This window comes from Leopardus geoffroyi, chromosome B1, assembly GCF_018350155.1.
Source record: "Leopardus geoffroyi isolate Oge1 chromosome B1, O.geoffroyi_Oge1_pat1.0, whole genome shotgun sequence".
In the NCBI taxonomy this organism is placed as follows: domain Eukaryota; kingdom Metazoa; phylum Chordata; class Mammalia; order Carnivora; family Felidae; genus Leopardus; species Leopardus geoffroyi.
In genome coordinates this window covers 2,798,027-2,819,082 of record NC_059327.1, presented here as the reverse complement: position 1 = coordinate 2,819,082, position 21,056 = coordinate 2,798,027, and the positions used below count along the sequence as shown (strand labels likewise).

Here is a 21,056-nt window from a genome sequence, read left to right as displayed (position 1 = left end):
GATAAAACTTAGCATTAGGGACAATTGATGTAGTATCTTGCTCTTTTAAGAAGCCCCTTTGTTGATAAGCACATCGCTAACCTGAGCGGTGGTACCAGTGTGTTTAAAACGTACTCATACAGAGGAAAAGATTTTTACAAAGCCCTGTTCGTGAGAGAGGGCCAGGACATTAATTTGCCTTGAATATATGAATAAATGCGGAATAAATGAGCAAATGGGAGCACAGAGGAGGAGAGAGAGGGAAGCATCATGTAGGTAATAATCCTTAAATATGTTTGTAATTGTTCCCAGAAGATAAACATAAGGTCACTTATGTTTAAGGTCACTCCAGGTTATATTTTGTAGATACTGATTTATGTTTCTTTTGCAAAGTTTAAGAAACAAGTCTTCTATGTATTTTTAGAAGCACCTGATTTAGAAATGTTTAAACAGAGGGTAATGTGTTATTCTCATAGAGCCTATAGGGTGTTGATGTACTTGATAATGCAGAGAAAAACTCATAAGGAGTCATTACACAGACCAACTGTTACAACAACGAGATCCTGAGAATTTGTCAAAAAAAAAAAAATACATAATGTTACAAAATGCCAAGAATGTATTTTAAAGATGATACCAAAGTCCTGACTGAACAGCATCTCCTTCTCACAAACCTGAGATTCTCTTTGGAGAATTGACAAGTAAATGATTTCATCTATTTTCATTAAGAAATCTTTACTTGTAAATGTTAACTTCTATAATTATTCTGTATTTATCAAAATATCCTCTGCGGATTTTAAATTTTTTGAGGTCTAGAACCTTGTCTTTCTTTTTGTATTTACATTTTCTTATTCCTTCTTATTTTATCTATTAGGGAGTTTTATCTGTAACAGGTAAAAGTTTGGTAATGACTTTGTGTTTATCAAAATACTCCCTAGCAGACTTTTCAGGTTTCTTTGAAGGCTAGAACCTCGGCCATTTTCTCTTTGCTTTCATCCCGAGCTCTGTGGCCTGGGCACAGTGCACATTCACTAAATCCCAGAAGACTGAGTCACTTGTTGGCCTCAGCAGGTAGAGGAAGTGTAGTGGCCACCCTCATGGTTTTGACCGTGGGGGGTGTGGGGCCTCATGGCATTGACTCTGGGGGGTGTGAGGCAGGCAGTAAGGGCAAGCCCATGAGGATTCCAAAGGGTGAAACGTGAAGGGAGAAAACAATGTTGGCAAAGAGATGGACTTTGTTGGACGGAGCGAGCAGGGGAGGTGCCTCCAAGAAACAGCTACGGTGCAAGGACTTGGAAGCATGCGTCTAAAGAACTAAGGAAACCACTGTGGCTAAATGTCACCGGGTCATTCACAGTCCCAAACACCACGTCTCAGTCAGCATCGTTCGTATTCACAATAGCCTGGATAGGAAAGCAGCCAAAGTGTCCATCTAAGCATGAATGGATAAAGGAAATGTGTGTTCACATACACAGGAATATTATTCAGCCTTAGAAAAACGAGGTACTTCTGTTTGTAACAGTATCGATGAACCTGGAAGGCATACTGCTGAGTGAAATAAGACAAATATATAAAGACAAAAAAAATCAATGTCTCACTATCTGCAGAATCTAAAAAAGGCCAATCCATAGTAGCAACGAATGGAAAGCGATGAGCAGGGGCCAGGAAGTGACGGCCATGGAGGGATACTGGTCAGAGTTGTAGTTATGTCTGGTGAGTACGTGGAGAGATCTACAGAATGGTGGTTCTAGTTAATTACGTTGCACGGCGTACCGGAAGTTTATAAAAGTATACATTCCCCGTGTTATCACTACACGCAAAAAGTGGTAACTGTATGAAGAGATGTGTGCATTAGCTTGACCGTGGTAATCATTTCACAGTGTATACATATGTAAACTGTCGTGTTGTGCACCTTACATACTTATGATTTTACCAAAAATGTGTGTGTTCCCGCAGTGTTACTTTTTATTTGCATCTCTGCCCATCCTTGATTGGAAATGATGGCAAGTTTCGTTACAAATGTGTATTTCCGTGTTACTACCAGGTAGACTGTTTATAGAATATCATATTGTCTGACACACGATAGGTTCTTTGCCCAAAATTGGGTCTACGTCTTCTCTTTCTATGGAGCATTAATCGCATGGAGTAAAGATTACACTTCGACAGCAGGCTCTGGCTGCTTGTTGATGGCCTTTGCCTTGCCTTGGAAGAATCCTGAAACGGCCATTTTTACACCCCTAATGAAAACAGTTATGTCGTGAGACCCCCTGTCTGTGGCTCATTACGAATCATCCAACCATGACCCTCAGGCTGTAATGGATTATCACTGCTTCTCTGCAGGGTGTTACAGGAGGCAGGTCTGAGTAAATGTGTCAGAAAGGTGCTGGGAAGGAAACCGCCGGTCTCGATGATGATTCTTCAGTTTCTTTATTCTCTTCTTGTTGGACCTTCGTCACTTACAGACAGACACACAAGAAAGAAAAAATGATACAAAACCCACCTCAGGCCCTCAGCTTCACATGCAGTGTTAACACTGGTTTGCAAGAACTATCCGTCTCGACACCTGTTTCACAGCAGATTGCCAAAAATAATGTATTCAGACAAACACTGCAATTTGAAAGGGTAGACTTTTAATAAGTTGTAATGACTGTGTCACTAATTTTAGTAGGAATTTTGAATAGCCAAGTTAATGCCTTCCATCTCAGCATTGCTCGGAAGCACACCCGTGTAGAGCCCGCTCAGGGCCGTGCACGTTAAATTGGATGTTAGTCGGAAGTCGACCTTCTTCCTGGCACCACGTTCCCTCCTTTCGGGTCTAAGAAATAGCCATTTGATACTTTTTACAAGATTCCAGAGTTTTAGCTCTACTCCGAAATAGATCCCATTAAAATGTCTTTCCGGTATTATGTTTCCTGTTCTCTCTGTCCTGTCTTCTGCCCTTGATTCCTGTGTCTCTGGATGCATCTGTCTCCTCTATTTGTCTATCACCGATTTCTCTACCTATAATTTATACTTATCTATTTACTTTTTTCTATCCTCTCCATCATCTGTCATCTCTCTCGTTCATCTCTCTACTGATTGATCTTCGTATCTTTTACCAATCCATTATCTGTATCTGTCTCTCTTATCTGTCTGTCTGTCTCTCTATCCATCTATCAGTATCTACCATCCACCTAACTCCCCGTTCCTTATTCTCTTTGTCACTCAGGATTCTAGCCTAATTTCATGACATCTCTGACTCTCTTTCTCCTCGATCACGTTATTGGTCACCAAAGAAAGCATTTCTTCGTTCTGGAGAAAAGGACCCTGTGCTGTATTAAAAAGAAGTTCATAGAATCCTAATATATGGGTGTATCTGACACAAATTGGTCTTGTCTAGTTGGCATGGGGTCAATCACCATGACAGTGTTCTTTATGACAATAAAGTTTTGAGGCTTTGCAGAATTAAATGTAGGAGAAAACTTTCTAGCCTCAGATCTTTTCCATATGTTAATATGGATAATTACATAAAATCTGCATACATTACTCTAAAAATATTTATTTCAGAGTGTTTTGGGTGTCCTCAAAATATATTAAAAGAAATATGAAAAGAATTCACGTATGAGATATATTAAAAGAATTAATGAACAATTCTTTTGCTTATATGGAGTTATCTTTTGGTCCTTCTAAGCACTATAAATGTTAAATATTTGATAGACGTTTATTTAACTTAAAACACAATATGGGTTATTTTCACTTTTAGAACTGGTAATCAATGTCTCTGAAGGGATAGCAGTTTTGAATTCTATAAAATTCTGTACCTGAGAGTTCTCAAATGTGTACAGTTATCCATAGAACTACTTTTTAAGACACCTGAATTTGTTTGAAATACAGTGGAATTAAGGAACAAAAATGTGTACTACAGCTGAATATTTGCAGCATTGAAAGTCATGGAAAATGTCTGTGATACCAAATGATGGTCTTTGCCTTTGCTTTATTTATTTAGGTCATCAAGCTCGCGTTTGAGGAGTTTGAACTGGAGCGAGGCTATGACACCCTCACCGTGGGCGATGCTGGCAAAGTGGGGGACACCAGGACCGTCTTATACGTGTAAGTACGGGACGTGGGGTCTCCTCTCCTCTAGCGCACGCGGCCGTCTGTGCCCTCGTGGGTGGAGCTTGCCGAGCTCGGGGTGTCCAAGTCTGATTTCACATGAGGACTGACTCAGGAGTGTGTTTCCTCTGTTTCCATGTTTGCTTGTTCTTTATCAGTGTTTTTGGAAGTACAGGTATTTCCTAGCACCATGCCATAGGTCTTACAGAGCCCTCACAGCCTGTAAGACCACGTGCTAAAAGCAGAGAGGTTGTCGGGGAGTGGCCCTGGGGTAGCGGGCTGTGCCTCTGTGCATCCAGAGTCCCGAGGGGGGTACGGCCACAGCCCTGCTGACAGGACCAGCGCGTGGATCGCTGCTCTGCCGCTTGCCAGGGGAGGCATAGTGGGCCCTGCAGAGTGTTCCCTGGATGCCTCCCCCCCCTCCCGAGTTTGGCCTTGAGGAACGGTTTTGTCACTCCTGTGGGACCTCTGCTCTCCAGACTGAAAACACGATCTGGGAGAATCTCTGGTCATCAGGGCTTTCAGCACAGAGGGAAGCACCTTGCACGGATGGCTTCATGTAGTGACTCCCGCTCCCGAGCCAAACCTTCCTCCCTTATGGAGGCCATTCTGCAGAGTCTCACCTTTTCCTTTCCTCAGCTTACTTGTGTATCGCTCAGGTTTGCTTTTTATTTGTGGGGAAGCTTGCCCCCGACCCCTTCAGCTTGTTATTCTGCTGGAAAAAAGCAAAGCAAAACAAACAAACAGACAAACAAACAACAAAACTTCCCTGGCCATTACACTCCCTCACTCTAATATTTAGCAGTTGCTCATGAGGTGATTCACTTTGTTAAAAAAAGTGCTGTAGGTGAACCTGCTGTCCATGTGTTAACAAATGGATGGGCCGTTGGGGCGCCTGGGTGCTCAATCCGTTAAGCCTCCAACTCTTGATTTCTGCACGGGTCATGATCTCATAGTTGGTGAGACTGAGCCCTGGTGTGGGCTTTGCATTGAGCATGGAGCCTGCTCGGGATTCACTTGATCTCCCGCTACCCCTCCCCTGCTTGTATTCCCTTTCTCTCTCTCTGTCTCCCAAAATAAATAAACTTAAAAAAAAGAAAAGAAAAAGAAAAGAAAAACAAAAGGGACCATATTCTGACTACGTTGGGAACATGCTTTTGTCATTTATCGTATTTTGGGCATCTTTCCCTACGAGCACATGTCACTACCTCATCTTCTTAGGGGTCAATTCCTACCACTGCTAATAATTAAAATCATGTTACTGGCCCATGATTTATGATGATAATTATAATAATAGCATCAGTAGTATAGCTGATAATTATTAACTATCTCACGTATCATGTACCGTACTAAACACCTAATACATATTATCTTATTTGGTCCTTACCTTTACCCCGCAAGTTAGGGGTTAATAGTCTCCTCGTGTGATAAATGATAAGACTTAGACTTAGGTAGATTGTAGCGGGATTCGCTCACAGAGTCATGACACCGTTTGGAGGCGTTTCTTTCCAGGAAGCAGCTTTATTTGTGCCGGCATTGGCTCAATGCCAATGGGTATTGAGTAAACGCCACATGGCGTCGTCTTTTACACATTCTTGACTTCTTTGTCTCCCATATATGTGTAATGTACAGACATACGGTCTGACTGGGTGCTCTCATGTTACAGGGCCGTGAGGTGTGTCACGAACCAGGTTGCCTTCCCTTATCTTGAGGTCTTTTCTCACCACCTTCTCAGGGAGGGGACTCTACCACAAGATTAGAGGGTTTACCCCAACTCACAAGCCTGGTATGCATATACTACATTGGATGTGCATCCACGAGTATATGGTGCATATATGTGAGTGTTTAAACCAGTTATCCTTCTCCAGTGTCTGCTGCTTCCTACGCATGGACGTGGCTTGCTTCCTGAGGCATCCTCATGGATTGCCTTTTGCTTTCCCTGCCGCCTCACCCTTGGCATTTACGAGCGGGGGTGCAGTAAACGAGTCCGCTTGCTTTGTGCGCCTTCAGGAAAAGCTGCAGGAGGTGAATTGCAGGGGGAATGGGTAACTTCGTTTACAATGTCATCTTTTCCAATGGCCCCCTAAAAGTTTCTCTCAGTCTAGTCTCCCATCACAGTATATGCATGCCCCTCTTCCCCCACCCTCGCCAAATATTTTTTGCCAAATTACTAGACAAAGATGCATTTATTTATTAGAGTCCAGACTCCTGCAGGGTGTGGCCCAGACAGACGACAGTATGGTTTTCAGGCGCCCACACTGATCGCCCAGCCTGGCATTGGCCTGCAGGGGGTTGCAAGCACCCACGGCGTGGATGGGAAGGGGGCCACAGAGCCAGCGACGGAGTTTCTGGCTCTGGCTTTGCTATTAACTATCTCTGTGACCCTGAGGGAAGTCACTTTACCTCTCTGCACCTCTGTCTTCATGCGTGTAAAGTGTGTATAATGAAGTCCCCCTGCCTGTGGCAAGGAGCAGAATGAAATAATGCGTGTGAAAGTGCTGCAGAGCTAAGAAATGTAACCCACAAGTGAAGTAACTTTATTATTACCGTAACAGCTAATTTACGGAAGGGTGTCACTAAAGCAAATGAAAGAAAATTCTAAATAAATGCAAAATATGAAATATAAACGAAGCAAACCAATGCCCTATAAAATCCCTTAGGTCACTATTAAAGATCTAAAGTCATACACCTATTTTTTCTAATGCTATTTGTTGTTAAGAGAGCAACAGCAAACTATGTATTACATTGACATAAGTGTTATTAGAACTTCCTCTCGATAGCTCACATCTATAAGTGAAACACTAAATAGCCAACTGAATCAAACTGAGATGCCCTTTGGGAAACATAACGTAGCAAAGATCACTTGGGCATTTAATCAGCGGCAGTGGAGAAAAAAGGAAGCCACTGATAGATTTCCTCAGTAGACAAAATCACAGAAAAAGAAAGAAAACAAGGAGAGAACCACAGCTGTGTCTTCAAATAAACAGGTACTTTTAGGGAATACATTGACAAATATTTTTGAGTGCTTATAGGCTAGACTTCATTCTCAGTGCGGAGCTGGAAATCTCCCTGGAGAGAGGCAGATATGGGGGCGGGTACGTACCAGACCAGGGATGAAGTCGTTGGATCTCATGATGCAGATTTCAAATAAAATATGAGTTAAGAAACTTCTTTTTGGAAGACTGGTATTCACTACCTCAGGTTCAATATGTTATAGGTTTCCCCTCTGTGTGTGTGTGTGGGGGGGGGTGGGGGCAGGGGTGGAATTCTAGTCTTGGATATTCAGGAAGAATTTGGAGAGTGAGATAGCCTAATCGGTTCATCCTAGATATGGTTGTAAAATGTCCAATTTCTGTCAATGGCTTTTTAGTTTCTTAACATTCTTGGCACAACAAGAGGACAACTGAATTTAGGAGAGACCCTTTTAATGATCCAGTCTTCCCAACAGACAAACAGATTACTCTGGTTATTTTTACAGAGGGACAGACTTAAAATTAAATAACTTATTTGGCAAATCTCTGTTGAGATCTATCCAAGAATATGTATTGATAACGGTCTTGAATTTAATTTGCAGAAGAATTGCATCTGGAGTTTCCTCTGGCCTTTTCAGTTATTAGCAATGGGTGGCCGGGCAATTGCTTTAATTTTGGGTTATAGGTTTTAAATGTCTGTGCCTCTTAGGGTATCAAGAGCCAACCTCAGGGAAGTCTGCTGGCAAGTAGCATTGCCTGCATCCAATGAGATGTGTGGGTTAACTGCTAAGGGTACCAGTTGTTTCTTACGGCTGGTTGACCTGTTATTGCTGAAGCCGCTACTCGTTTCTAGAAGCTTCCTGAGCCCCTGGTGTGACCATGGCCACGTCCCCTTGCTGTTGTCGGCAGGTCCTGAGCCGAAGGGCATCGTTGTCTTTTTATTAAAAGGCTGTGGAACAGCTCTAAGAAAGCACACACTAAAAACTGATGATTCCATGTTCATGTGTCTTTGATATCATCAGAGGACTCAATCAGTATACATCTCAGTGCTTTGGAGAAAAGCTTGAGTAGTTTATGTCAGGAATAAGTACATGAAGACAGCTCCTTGAAGGCTTTCTAGATAAAAACCTGTGTTTCCGTGGTCAGAAATCAACTGCACTCCTTCGGTTCTTGGAAGCCTGGAATCACATGATCACAAACATTTCTCTTCATATTCTCACCCTTCTAATGGGCTTGCCTGTGTGCGGGGGTGCAGCTGATAGCACACATCAGACTTTGTCTACATTAGCTTTCCCATCGCTGCCTCTTTGTCCGGGAGCTTTCTTACCAGCTTCTTTGCAAAACTATTTATTGCAACTCAGACTTTGTGGTAGGATTCAGGGCGGGCTTCGAGGGGATGGTGAGCAACGAAGTCAGAGACTGCCAGCCTTCATTAGGACCCTGGAGAGGGGTCGCAGAGCAGGACCCTCTGTGGATGGGCTACAGAGTCTAGGTTCTGTGTTCCAGCTACCCTTCCAGTGGGGAAATAACCGGCTGCTGAACACCAGCGTTCTAGGTTTGGGAGGCTAGCTGTTTCTGAGGTGTCTGGGGAGGCCGGCTGACCTAGGACCTTGGGGGCCCATGGGAAGTTGTATTTGGAGGCTCCTTGCCTACAGAGGAGAAGCCGTAGGTCCCAAGGGATGGGCGGCTCACCTGTAGTGCCTGCTGGAGATGGAGTGGGGAGGGCTCCAGCCAACCCGGGATCCCACCAACCTGAGTCATTTTCCAGATGTTCTGCTAATTATGCCACCAATATTGACTGACGGTGACTGCTTTCTCTAAGAAGCCGGGAAACACATGTCTTTCTTCTCACACTGCTAACCTGAAGAGCTAGGGACCTCTTTTCCATGACTCATCAGCCCAAAGCATTTCAAATTTGTGTGGCGTGTTTTTGACATGAAGTTAACTCAAAGGCAAAGTTACTGTCTTTGTGGAGGAGATAAGGACATTTAAAACGAGAAGGGACATCCACTTCCACAAGCCTGGATCCCTGTCTCATGCCTTTCAACCTCACAGGATTGTGTAAGTGTAAAATGGAATGGTTAATAAAAAACGGGTTTAGAAACGTTAGAAGTACAGTGCCACAAGGAAATATTACGCTACTAGGTATTACATCTGCTTTAATACCACAAATCATGCGGGGTTCAGCAGTGTTCTGAGTCATCTTTGGACATGGGAGGTACTAGAAAGGAGGAGGCCAGGGAGAGATGGAACTGTCATTTACTGACTGTTGTCTGCACCTGCGTTGTCTCATGGCAGTCTTGGAACAAAGGTATTGTTTCCACGAAAACAAGCAGAGCTCTAATTCATGGTCATGTAGACAGCACACTGCTCAACGGGTATTTGAACTCAAAACGATTCCTGTTCACTTTGGAATCTGTAACAAAACATCACAACGAGGATATTGACATTGATTGATTCAATTTACTAATCTTAGACTTTCCTGGTTTTACTTCTGTGTGTGTGTGTGTGTGTGTGTGTGTGTGTGTGTGTGTGTATGTGTGTGTGTTCAATTCTGTACCATTTTAGCACCTGTTTCAATTCATGTACCCACCTCAAGTCAAGACACATACAAAGCTAACTCATGTTGCTTTTGCTCATCATATCTGTGTCCCTCTCCCTCACTCCTCCCTGACGCTGAGAGCCACTCTGAATTCCATCCGTACAGGTGTGTCATTTGTGAGAGTGTTACATACAGGGAGTCACAGTGCCTAACCTTCTGTGCTTACCTTTTTATACTCAGCAAGATTGCCTGGATACTGAGGAACTGTGGAAGAATAGTTCTGCCTTTCCATGACTGATGTACTCCGTGATATGGATATGCCACTGTGTGTTTAACAGCTACCAAATTACCTATCATTTCCGTACAGGTTTTAGCGTGACCATGAGTTGTCAGGTGTCTTGGATAGAACTCAGCACTGCTGTTGCTGGGTTGTATGTTAGTTGAATGTTTTGTTTTATAAGAAACCGTCAGATGACGCTGAGCACCTCTTCTTGCTTTTTTGTCATCGAGACATTGTTTTTGGTAAATTGTCCAGGTGTTTTCCCCCTATTTTCTCATTGGATTATTTAACATTATTTTTAAGAGCTTTTTGTATATTCTAGATACTAGTTCTATTTAAAAATTTTTTTAACATTTTATTTATTTTTTTGAGATACAGAGAGAGAGGGGGCAGAAAGAGAGGGAGACACAGAATCTGAGGCAGGCTGTGGACTCTGAGCTGTCAGCACAAAGCCCGACATGGGGCTTGAACCCACAAACCGTAAGATCATAACCCGAGCCAAAGTTGGATGCTTAACCAACTGAGTTGCCCAGGTGCCTCTAGATAATAGTTCTTTACACAATACGTGCTTTGCAAATATTTTCCCTCAATTTATTACTTTTTCTTATCTTATTTATATATATCGTCACAGCAGAATTTTTAATTTTGATTAGGTCTAATGTATAAACTTTTCTAATCATAACTTCTGCTTTTAGGTGTCAATTTGAAGGACTCTGATTTTCTTGAGTATTTAGTCCTTTTAGCTATTTTCAGGTCTGAACCATTCTGTATCAATTGTAGAATAAGCTTGTATATGTCTAAAAAGTTCTTGATGGGATTGTGATAGGAATTGCATGACATTGTTGAACAGTTGGGAGAGAATTGAGTCTTCAATTCACAAATATAATATTTCCTGCCATTTATCAAATTTTGTGTGTCTGTGTTAACTGATATGAGTATATATTTGTCCTTTTTTAGCTAGTTCATATTGTGAATTACATTAGTTGACTTTTGAATGTTGAACCAGACTTACATGCCTGGAATCAATTCCACTTTGAGGAAGAGAACAATTCTTGTTACACATTGGACTAAATTTTATAGTATTTAACTGAGGATATGTTTGTCTAAGTTCATGAGACATACAGGTCTGTAGTTTCTAACTTCCTTCTTTCTTTCATACTTCCCTTCCCTCGTTTCCTCCATCCCTTCCTTTTCTCCCTCCTTCCTTCTTACCTCCCTCCCTCCCTCCCTTCTTCCTTCCTTCTCCCTTCCTCCCTTTCCTTCCTTCCTTCCTTCCTTCCTTCCTTCCTTCCTTCCTTCCTTCCTTTCTTCCTTCCTTCCTTCCTTCCTTCCTTCCTTCCTTCCTTCCTTCCTTCCTTCTTCCACCCACCCTTCCTTCCTTCCTTCCTTCCTTCTCTCCCTCCTCCCTTCCCCTTCCTTCTCTCCCTCCTTCCTTTCATCCTCCCTTCCCTGCCTCTCTCCTTCCTTCCTTCCCTTCACCCTTCCTTCCTTCCTCCCTTCCTTCCTTCCTTCCTTCCTTCCTCCCACCCTCCTTCCTTCCCTCCTTCCTCCTTCCCTTCTTCCTCCTTCCCTCCCCTCCCCTCCCGTCCCCTTCCCTTCCCCTATCTATGTCTAGTTTTGGCATGAAATTAATACTGGTATCATTTAATGACTTGAGAAGTATTCCTTCCTCTGTTATTTTCCAGAAGAGTTTATGAAAATTGATGTTAATTCTTCTATAAAACATAGATAGAATTTTCCAGTGAATTTCTGGGTCTACAGATTTTTTTGGGGGGAGCTTTTTAATTACAGCATCAATTTCTATAATTGTTACAGGACTATTCAAATGTCTGTTTCATCTTGGTTGAATTTTGATAGTTAGTGGTTTTCAAGGAATTGGTTCATTTTTTTATAACCTGTCAAATTGCTGAGTCTAAAGTTGTTCATAATATTTCCTTATCATGCTTAATGTCATTAATGACTGCTGAATTTGTAGTAATAACTACTCTTTTATTTGTGATGCATGTCTTCTCCCTCTCCCTCTCCCTTTCCCAGTCTTCTTAGAAGCTTATCAATTATGTTGATTTTTTAAAAGTTTTTATTTCTTTTATTTCTATTTTTTCTATTGCAATTTTATTTATTTCTGATATTTATCATACCCCTCTTCTCCTTTGGATTTATTTTACTTTACTTTTTGTAGTTTCTAGAGGTAGGAACTTAGGTAATTATTTCATTCCATTTCTCCTGTCTAGTTATTTTTAGTACTATAAATTGTCCTCTTGGCACTGCTTTAGCTATATCCCAGATATGTTTTTCTTTTTATATGTTTTGTTCTCATTTTTCTTCTGTTCTTTATTTGTGTGTTTCATTTGAGACTTCTTTTGATCATGGATATGTGTTGTTTAGTTTCATGTGTTTAGAAATTTTCCTGTTGCCTTTTTGTTAAGAATTTCTAATTTGATTCTATTGTGGTCAGAGAACACTTTCAGTAGTATTATTTCAGTTTCTTTAAATGCGTTGAGGTCTATTATCTGGCCCAGAATGTGGTCTATATAGGCGCGTGTTTCAGAGGAGCTTATGAGGCATGTGTGTTTGCTGCTATTGGGTGTAGTGTTCTCTATGCCAGTTAGATCCTGTTGGCTAATTGTATTGTTCACATCTTCTGTAACCTTGCTGATTTTCTATCTAGTTTCTGAATGAGGGCCGTTAAAATCCTCAACTGTATTTGTGGATTTGTCTGTTTCTTCTCTCAGCTCTATCAGTTTTGCTTTATGTATTTTGAAGTTCTAATGTTTGTTGTGTACACAGTTAGGATTTGTGTGTCTTCCTGGTGGATCATTTTATCATTGTATAACACCCCACTTTGTCTCTAGAATATTTTTTTGTTCTCAAGTCTACTTTATCGAAATTTAATGTGGCCACTCCTGCTTCTTTATTGTCAGTATTTTCTTGGTATAACTCTTCTCCTTCTCCTTTCAACATACCTTTGTCCTTGACTTTGAAATGTTTTTTGTTGTTGTTGTTGTTTTTTTTTTTTTTTGTGAACAGCATGTATTTGGGTCATGATTTATTGACTCTGCCACACTGTGTCTTTTGATGAATTAGACAATTTACATTGAAGGTTATTACAGAAAGAGTTTGTATGTGCCACTTTATTATTTGTTTTCTATTTGTTTCTCTGGTTCTGCTGTTTCTTTTACTTTCTTTCTTGCTTTTCTTTTCTAGCTTTCCTGTGGGTTACTTCCACATTTTTTTAAGGACTCCATAGTTTTCAAAATGGTTACTGTGCATATTACAATATACATTTGTGACTTATAACAGTCTACAGGTATATAAGTTCCCTATTATTGCTGTATCAAATTATGACAAACTTGGTGACTTAAAACAGAAATTTATATTCTGATAATTCTGAAGGGCAGAAATCCAAAATCAGTTTCATGCAGCCAAAATCAAGGTGCGAGCAGGACTACACTCTCTCCAGAGGCTCTGAGGGAGGATCTACTCCTAGATGCTTCCAGCTTTTGATGGCTGCTAGCGTTCCTTGGCCTATGGCGCCATCACTTACCTCTCTGCCTCCAAGTTCACTCTTTCTCTTCTGTCTGAAATCTCCCTCTGCCTCCTTCTTCTGAGGACACCTTTGAAGGCATGTAGAGCTCACCTTGGTAGGCCACTACCATCTCCCCACCTGGAGATGCTTAACTTAAATACATTTGGAGAAATTATTGCCATATAAAATAACATGCACAGGTGTCATAGATTAGGACATGCACATTAACATGCCATGCACCTATTACAATGGTATCAACATTTAAAACTTTTCCATGTAACCTCACTTCCTTTACCTTCCCAACTTTTAAATGTCATTGAGTATCAGAGGTGTTAAAATACTTATTTCAATCATTAAATATGATTTCTAGAACTTATTATGAAAGAATAGTATACTTTATATTCTCATATAGTCTTCCCTTTCTTCTTGATGTTTCAAGTTTCTCCTGTTACCCTTTCATTTCTTTTTGAAGAAATTCATGTAACCAGTCACTAAAGTTGGGTCTACTAGCGGCAAATTATTTGTCTGACATTTAAAAAATTTTTCCTCTTATTTTTAAAGATTACATTCACTGGACATGGAAGTTATGCTTGATAGTTCTTTTCTTCAAAAACTTGAAAAACTTTGTGACACTTCCTGTGGCCTCCAGTGGTCAGGAGATCTACTGACATTCAAATTGGCAAATTTGAGTAAAAAATGTGTCCTTTCTCTCTGGCTGTTTTCCAGATTTTGTTCTATGTCTCTAGTCTTCAAACATTTAATTAGATGTTCTTGCATGGTTTTGTTTGGATTTATCCGGTGTGAGGGTCACGGAGTTTCTTAGAACTGTAGGTTTATTCATTTCACCATATTTGGGCAGTGTTCAGCAGTTATTTCTTCAAATATCCTTCACTCCAAGGTCTCTCTCTTCTTCTTCTGGGACACCGAAGATGCCAAGTTTGGCCTTTTTGTCCCCCAGGTTTTGGAAGCTCTGTTCACGTTTTGTTGTTGTTTTTGTTTGTTTTTTGTTTTTTGTTTTTCTTTTTTCAGTCTGTATTCTCTCTGTTCAGTGTAGGGAGTTCTATTCATGCACTCTCAAGTTCACTGATGGCATCACGCATCTCTACCATGAGCTTTCTAGAAATTTTTGTTTTAATATATGTTGAATCTTTTTAGTCCTATAATTTCCACCTGGTCTTATAACATCCATTTCTTTCCTGAGATTTTTTTTTCTACCTGTTTTCAGAGACTTTGTAAAAGACTGTTAAAGCTTTTACATGATGGGTGTTTTAGAGCCCCTGTCAGACAATTGCCTCACCCGTTCCTTTCAGATGTTGTCGGCTGGTTATGTTTTCCCATTCAAGTCTTGATTTCTTAGCTCTTAGGACAATTGTACACTGGTTGTTTCGTCTCCCATGTTAGGACACGTTGATACTCTAGAGATCCCTCATTATAGCAGGCAATCACCCTGGGTAGGCTTAGCACATGGGCCTTTGGCAACTTTGTGGGCTTGGGTTCCAATGACAGGTTAGTTATCAGAGCTGAAGATGTTGTCTTGGTCAGCTTGGTTTATCTGGTTCTGTTGGCTCTTGTACTCATCCTTACTGGGGCCAGGATGTTTCTGGGAGGGCAGGAGTTGGTGGGGTCCCCCTACTAGCACCTCCTCCCCCATCTTACCCCTCACCCCTCACTCTGCCTGTGGATCTGGGAGGGGAGGAGAGTCTCAGCCCCCAGTGCGGAGGGACAAAGATCTGCCTTGATTGGATCACTGGTGTGGCTGGGTCTCTCATGGGTTCTGTCCTCTGTGGTATCTTTCCTCAGAAAAGGGAACCCCAGGCTCATGAGGAGAGTAAAGGCCTTCCCTGCACACGTATCACTGTTGGAGTCCCTTCATCTGTCTACCTTGCTGCCTGAGGTTGTTAAAGGAATATCATTTATATCCCAGAGAAGGATGAGCTCATCTGGAACCTTCTCTTGTCTGGTCAGGGGTTGGGAAATACCAGTCTGGTTGGTCTTCTGTTTGCATGAGGAAGACAGCTGGCGCTTTGCTGTCTCTCTGGTGCTGGGTCCCAAACCAGCTTTCCTTCTACTCCAGCCCTTCAGAGTTCTCTTCTGGTTTTCTCCTCTGCTATTCGCAGGGTTTATAACTGTGACTAGTGGAGAAAAATGGTAAAAAGAGTCCCCATGTCAGGATTGGCCAGTCCATACACCTTTAAATAGTCTGCTGCCATCAACGGCAGAAACCTATAAAATAACTTTATGTTGGGGGGCGCCTGGGTGGCTCAGTCGGTTGAGCGTCCGACTTTGGCTCAGGTCATGATCTCGCAGTTTGTGAGTGCAAGCCCCGCATCAGGCTCTGTGCTGACAGCTTGGAGCCTGGAGCGTGCTTCCGATTCTGTGTCTCCTCTTCTCTCTGCCCCTTCCCCGCTCATGCTCTGTCTCTCTCTGTCTCTCAAAGATGAATAAATGTTAACACATTTTAAATAAAAAATTGAAAAAATAAGAGCTGGACACTTTACTGACCGAGCCACCCAGGCGCCCCTGTGTCTGCCCACTTTGACTAGGGATCTGAATCAGGGCATCTAAATCTTACTACCTCATCCCAGGAATGGTCTGTCCAGGTACCTGAACAGATCTCATGTTCTGTATTCTCCTAAATTAATTAATCACACTTCTCCTTAGTACTCGCTAGGTCCACCCAATTAAGATAGATGGCCAAATAAAACATTTATTTATTTATTTATTTTTAATTTTTTTTTTTTTTCAACGTTTATTTATTTTTGGGACAGAGAGAGACAGAGCATGAACGGGGGAGGGGCAGAGAGAGAGGGAGACACAGAATCGGAAACAGGCTCCAGGCTCTGAGCCATCAGCCCAGAGCCTGACGCGGGGCTCGAACTCACGGACCGCGAGATCGTGACCTGGCTGAAGTCGGACGTTTAACCGACTGCGCCACCCAGGCGCCCCAAACATTTATTTTAAATAACTGCTTTTTCTACATTTTTTGCAGAACTTAGGAAGTTTATGGACAGTAAGGCACTATAAAAAATTCCAAATCAGTGAATTCTAAGCCAGCTTGCAACTTAGGAAGAGCATTTAGTTTTCAACAGCCCAATTTACGATTAAAATGAGTACTTTAAAGGTTTAGTGCACTATTTTCCTTTTAGATACCTGCAGGAATAATGCACGTATAACCTATTCCAGGGCTTCTACTACACAGCTTTGTGGCATCCTCACTCTTGGGTCTCTTTCATATCCAGGTTTGAGCAAATTATTGTGTTTTTTTAAATTAATATACAGTAAAATCGAAGCTGTTGGTATACAGATATACAAGTATCTATACCACCAAAATCAGGATACAGAGTGATTCCATCAGCCCCGAAACTCCCATTGCTTTCTTTTAAGTCTCCTCCCTGGACCCTGGACCCTGGACCCTGGACCCTGGACCCTGGAGAGCTGATCTGTCCTCCATCACTATAGTTTTGTCTTATCACAAACATGGAGTTCTACTCGACATAATTCCTGAGAATACAAGTGGGAATGTAAAATGGTACATCCCCTCTGGAAAACAGGCAGGCAGTTCCCTATGAACTTAAATATACATTTACGGTAAGATCCAGCAATGCCACCCCTAGGTATTTACCCAAGGGAAATAAAACTTACCCTACACAAATGTGTACGTGAACACTATCCTAATTGCCAAAGACCTGCAAACTGTGTAAATGCCCTCAGTGGGTGACTAGACGAAGACTCCATGGTATATTCACACGGGAATTCTACTTGGTAGAACCAGGGACAGACTATTGACATAAGCAAAAACATGGGGATCACAGAGGCATTACATTGCGTGGACATCGTTGTGGTTGGCTTAGCCACCCTTTCTAGCAGACACATGTCATGTATGTACGGACAGAACTGTTGAACCTTTTCACAAGGGCTGAAGAAAAGATCTGTTCAGAAATGAGACTGCTGTCCTATGGATGGTAACATTACCAGCTGTCAAAACGTCATGAAGTCACTGTGTCCTGTGGGTACAATTATGTTTTTGACCCACTTTCATATGAAGGAGTTGAGAGTTTGAGTTGAGATTTTTCTCAACTCAGTGTGCCCTGGTTGTAGCCAAGGAACAAATTTATAATCAAAGTCATTTATTTCTTCCTGGCCTGATCATTTAATATAGTGGAACTTCCTGCCTGTTTCCATTCAACACGGGGACTGACTACAGAAGACATGTCAAACCGCTTCATGCAAGCTGACTCTGTCTTCTCTGAAATCTATCAGAAATTCATAGAATGTTAGATTTCCACAACTCCTTTTATATAGTTAAATGCAATTATTTCACAGATGAGGAAGCTTAGAGGCAAAAGAATTATTGAAAATTAAGAGTGAATTAATAACAGAGCTGTAACAGAACCCTAAGAACCAAGTCCTGGATATTCTAAGATACAGTAAAGATTTCACTCATCGTTTGGAAATATTCCTATAAAATTTAAACATGTGGATATTTAGCAAATTTTAATGATGGTTGTTAATTTATATTTTTTATTGATGTGTTTACTCCAAAAATTTTGAATGGTATATGCCAGAGTCTGGGATAAAAAGACCAAGATATAAGTTGGCACTCAGGGAAATTCAGAATTCAGTAGGAAACAGATGTTGAAGTAGGTGCCTATGATATGTTTGACTTAAATGAGGCATATGCAGAATTCTACAATGGTCAGAGAAAAAAAATCTTCCATTGTCTAAGGGAGTTAAGAAATGCCTAGTGAGAACCCTCAAATCTTTAAGAATTCTTAGCTGCTATGCAAAAAGAATGGGCATCCTAGGTAGTGATGTCAGTTACCAAACACCTAGAGGTCAAGAACTGCCAGTATTTTTGGAGACTGGTTACACAGGTCAATATGGCTGCGTGCGGCACAATATGTGTGGAGGTTGGAAATCCCACTGTAGAGACAGAGGGCAAGAGGAAGCTGGGAACCTGCAATACAATGGCTTTTTTCTCAAAAGAAAATTTTATTGTAGTTTTCTAACAAGTAAGTCAAATTACTTAGTATTTCATTAGAATCATTTTATCTTTAGTTTTAAATCAAAATATTGTGTATTATAAAGTCAATTTAGGAAGAAATGAAGCTGTTTTTAAAAAAGTGATTAAAATGATATAGTTAGGCTGACTATTAAAGTATTTTATCAAAACAAACATCTATTTTATTTTTCAGGTACTAATAATTGAAAAAATTCTGTTTAAACAGATAAGCAGTCACAGGGGTCACAATAACATTTGCTTTTTGTTTCTAAAAATTCATTTTTCAGTGCCAGAAAATGGAAATAGTTCCAGAAACATGACAAAAGAACAGGAGGGAAACTCTTTTCCTTTGTTTTAAATGGTTGTAAAATAAAATTTAAGATTAAAAATCTAACACAAAAGTACTTTAAGATTTTTTAAGTAATTTTTAAAAGCATTAGATAATGTTAAATAATTATTTTAAAATATTTTGAATACCATCTCACAATCCTTTTCATAAATAAACCAGTTAAATAAGTAGCAGCCTTAAATTCTAAAGAGAAGTACAAATCCTGATCTGATTTTGGATTGAATGAACTTTGTGGGAAGTGTAGCCCTGCACCAGCTCTCTTAAATTCATGTGAATCAACAGACTGATGTAGATGGAAATAAAATAACATCCAGTGCATAACTACAAGAAATTCAAATATATTCACCAGAAGTATTTCTGATGTAGTAAATTTGGCAACATAGGTCTTTTCAATGTGTGAACATTTTCTACATGGTAGTTCAGGTTTTGACAACTTAAAGTTAATTCCAGTGCCTTAGACGGGAAAGGACTACAGAGCCAGGAGGCCGTTCGGAGGCTGCCTCCGTGATGCTGGTTTGGGAAAATCAGCGCTCAAACTGAGAAAGTGGAGACAGAGAGAAGGACGCGGTGTGATTAGTAGGACTTAGTGATGAACGGGTGGTGGGGAGAAGGCACTCTCACTCTCTACTTCTCGTGACGAGGTGGTTGATGCTATGAGGGGGGATTTAAGAGACTCTGAGGGGCAGGTAGTTCCTGTCTGATTGCTTCCATGTTCTTCCTCCTATATTTGCAAATAAAGTTCTCTTCAGAGTTAAAGGGAAATAGATTGGGAGGGAGCTTGAGAAAGGTGGAGATAGTTTGGGATATCAGCTAGTGGCACGTGAAGGGAAAAGACACCAAATGTGGCCCAGGGAAAGAGTGTTTATTGAGTGGCTGGCGGGAATCTGGAGATCACAGGTCCAGACATACTGGTGTGAGTCAGTGAATTCTTCATCAACTTACAGGAAGATAGAGGGGCTTGTTGGGTCTTATTAGGTCCATGGAAGATGGTAAAAATTTCAAGAGTGCTGGCAGGGACGGCTGAGACATTGCATCAGAGTATCAGCCGCATTGTCCACAGCATGCAAAATACAATGACGTCAATGATAGAGGCCCCAGGAATTTAAAGAGTGGGTTTCAGTGGGGCGCAAGCACATGACAGTTCACATCACACGTAGATGTGGCCAGAGAGAGCGGTTAAGATGATACAAAGTATAGCAAAGTACCAAGCATGAGGGCAGTTGCACTGAGAGCAGGGGAGGGGAGCGTCACTGGGGTTGAAAGGATCAAGGAACCACGAATTGTGTGCCAGAATTATCCATGTGGACACTCTGACCATCCACGGGTAGAGATGGCCGTCAGCCAGTGAGTTGCAGGGAGGTGATGACAGACGTGAGCAGTGAGGTAGAGTCATGTCATGAATCTCAAGGTCGCGGGGGGTGTAACGGGTGATCAGAGTGGCAGTGGGGAACGTAAATCAGAAGGGTGTTGACTCCACCTCCAAATGGTATTGATAAATTATTCCAAAAGGAAGATGTGGTGTGTAACACACACACACCACACACCACACACACACTGGAATATTCCTCAGCCATTAAAAGGAGTGTAATCTTGCCATTTGCAACAACACGGGTGGAATGGGTGGATCTAGGGAGTATTATGCTAACTTAAATAAATCAGAGAAAGACAAATACCACATAATTTCACTGATATGTGGAACCCAAAAAATAACAACAAACACAAAACCCGAAATAGTCTCATAAATACAGAAAACAAACGGGTGGTTGCCAGTGGGTAAAACAGGTGAAGAAGATCGAAAGGCACAACATCCATTTATAAGATAAATAGGTCACAGGGATGACAAGTACAACATAGGAGATACAGTCAGTAATATTGTAAAACACTATGGTGACAGATGGTAACTAGACTTAGCGCTAGTGAGCATTGCATAATGTGTAGAGTTGTTAAATCACTATGATGTACACATGAAACTAATATAACGTTGTATGGCAACTGTACTTCAGTGAAAAAGAAAAAGAAGAAAAAAAGCATTCTCCTCCACTTACCTTACATGTAACTTAAAAGCCAATATATTAGCGTATAAGAAAAATCAAAGGTTATAATACTTCCTTTCTTACGTTTGTGTAAACTTCACAACAAAATGATACTTGTTCTTTTCTCTTCGTTTTCTTACCCAGCGCAGTGAATTTAACTTAAGGTACAAGTATCTGTTTGTAATGGCTCTGAGTAAGATCAGACTTCCCTTCTTATGTTCATATAGTCTAGAAAATGTTATCCAAGAGAAATAAAGGAAGAGAAATAAGTCATATAAAAAAAT

The 21,056-nt window shown here is 41.1% G+C and overlaps 1 protein-coding gene across 5 annotated transcripts in view; it reads left to right on the top strand.

Moving 5' to 3' along the window:
* The window catches only part of CSMD1 (CUB and Sushi multiple domains 1), a 2,022,178-nt gene that overhangs the window by 1,537,857 nt on the left and 463,265 nt on the right, over positions 1–21,056 (top strand). For all 5 annotated transcript variants that reach the window (XM_045451804.1, XM_045451793.1, XM_045451792.1 and 2 more), the window contains one exon: positions 3,962–4,065. In XM_045451804.1, the coding sequence (XP_045307760.1) occupies positions 3,962–4,065 (104 nt within the window). The remainder of the gene's footprint in view (positions 1–3,961; positions 4,066–21,056) is intronic.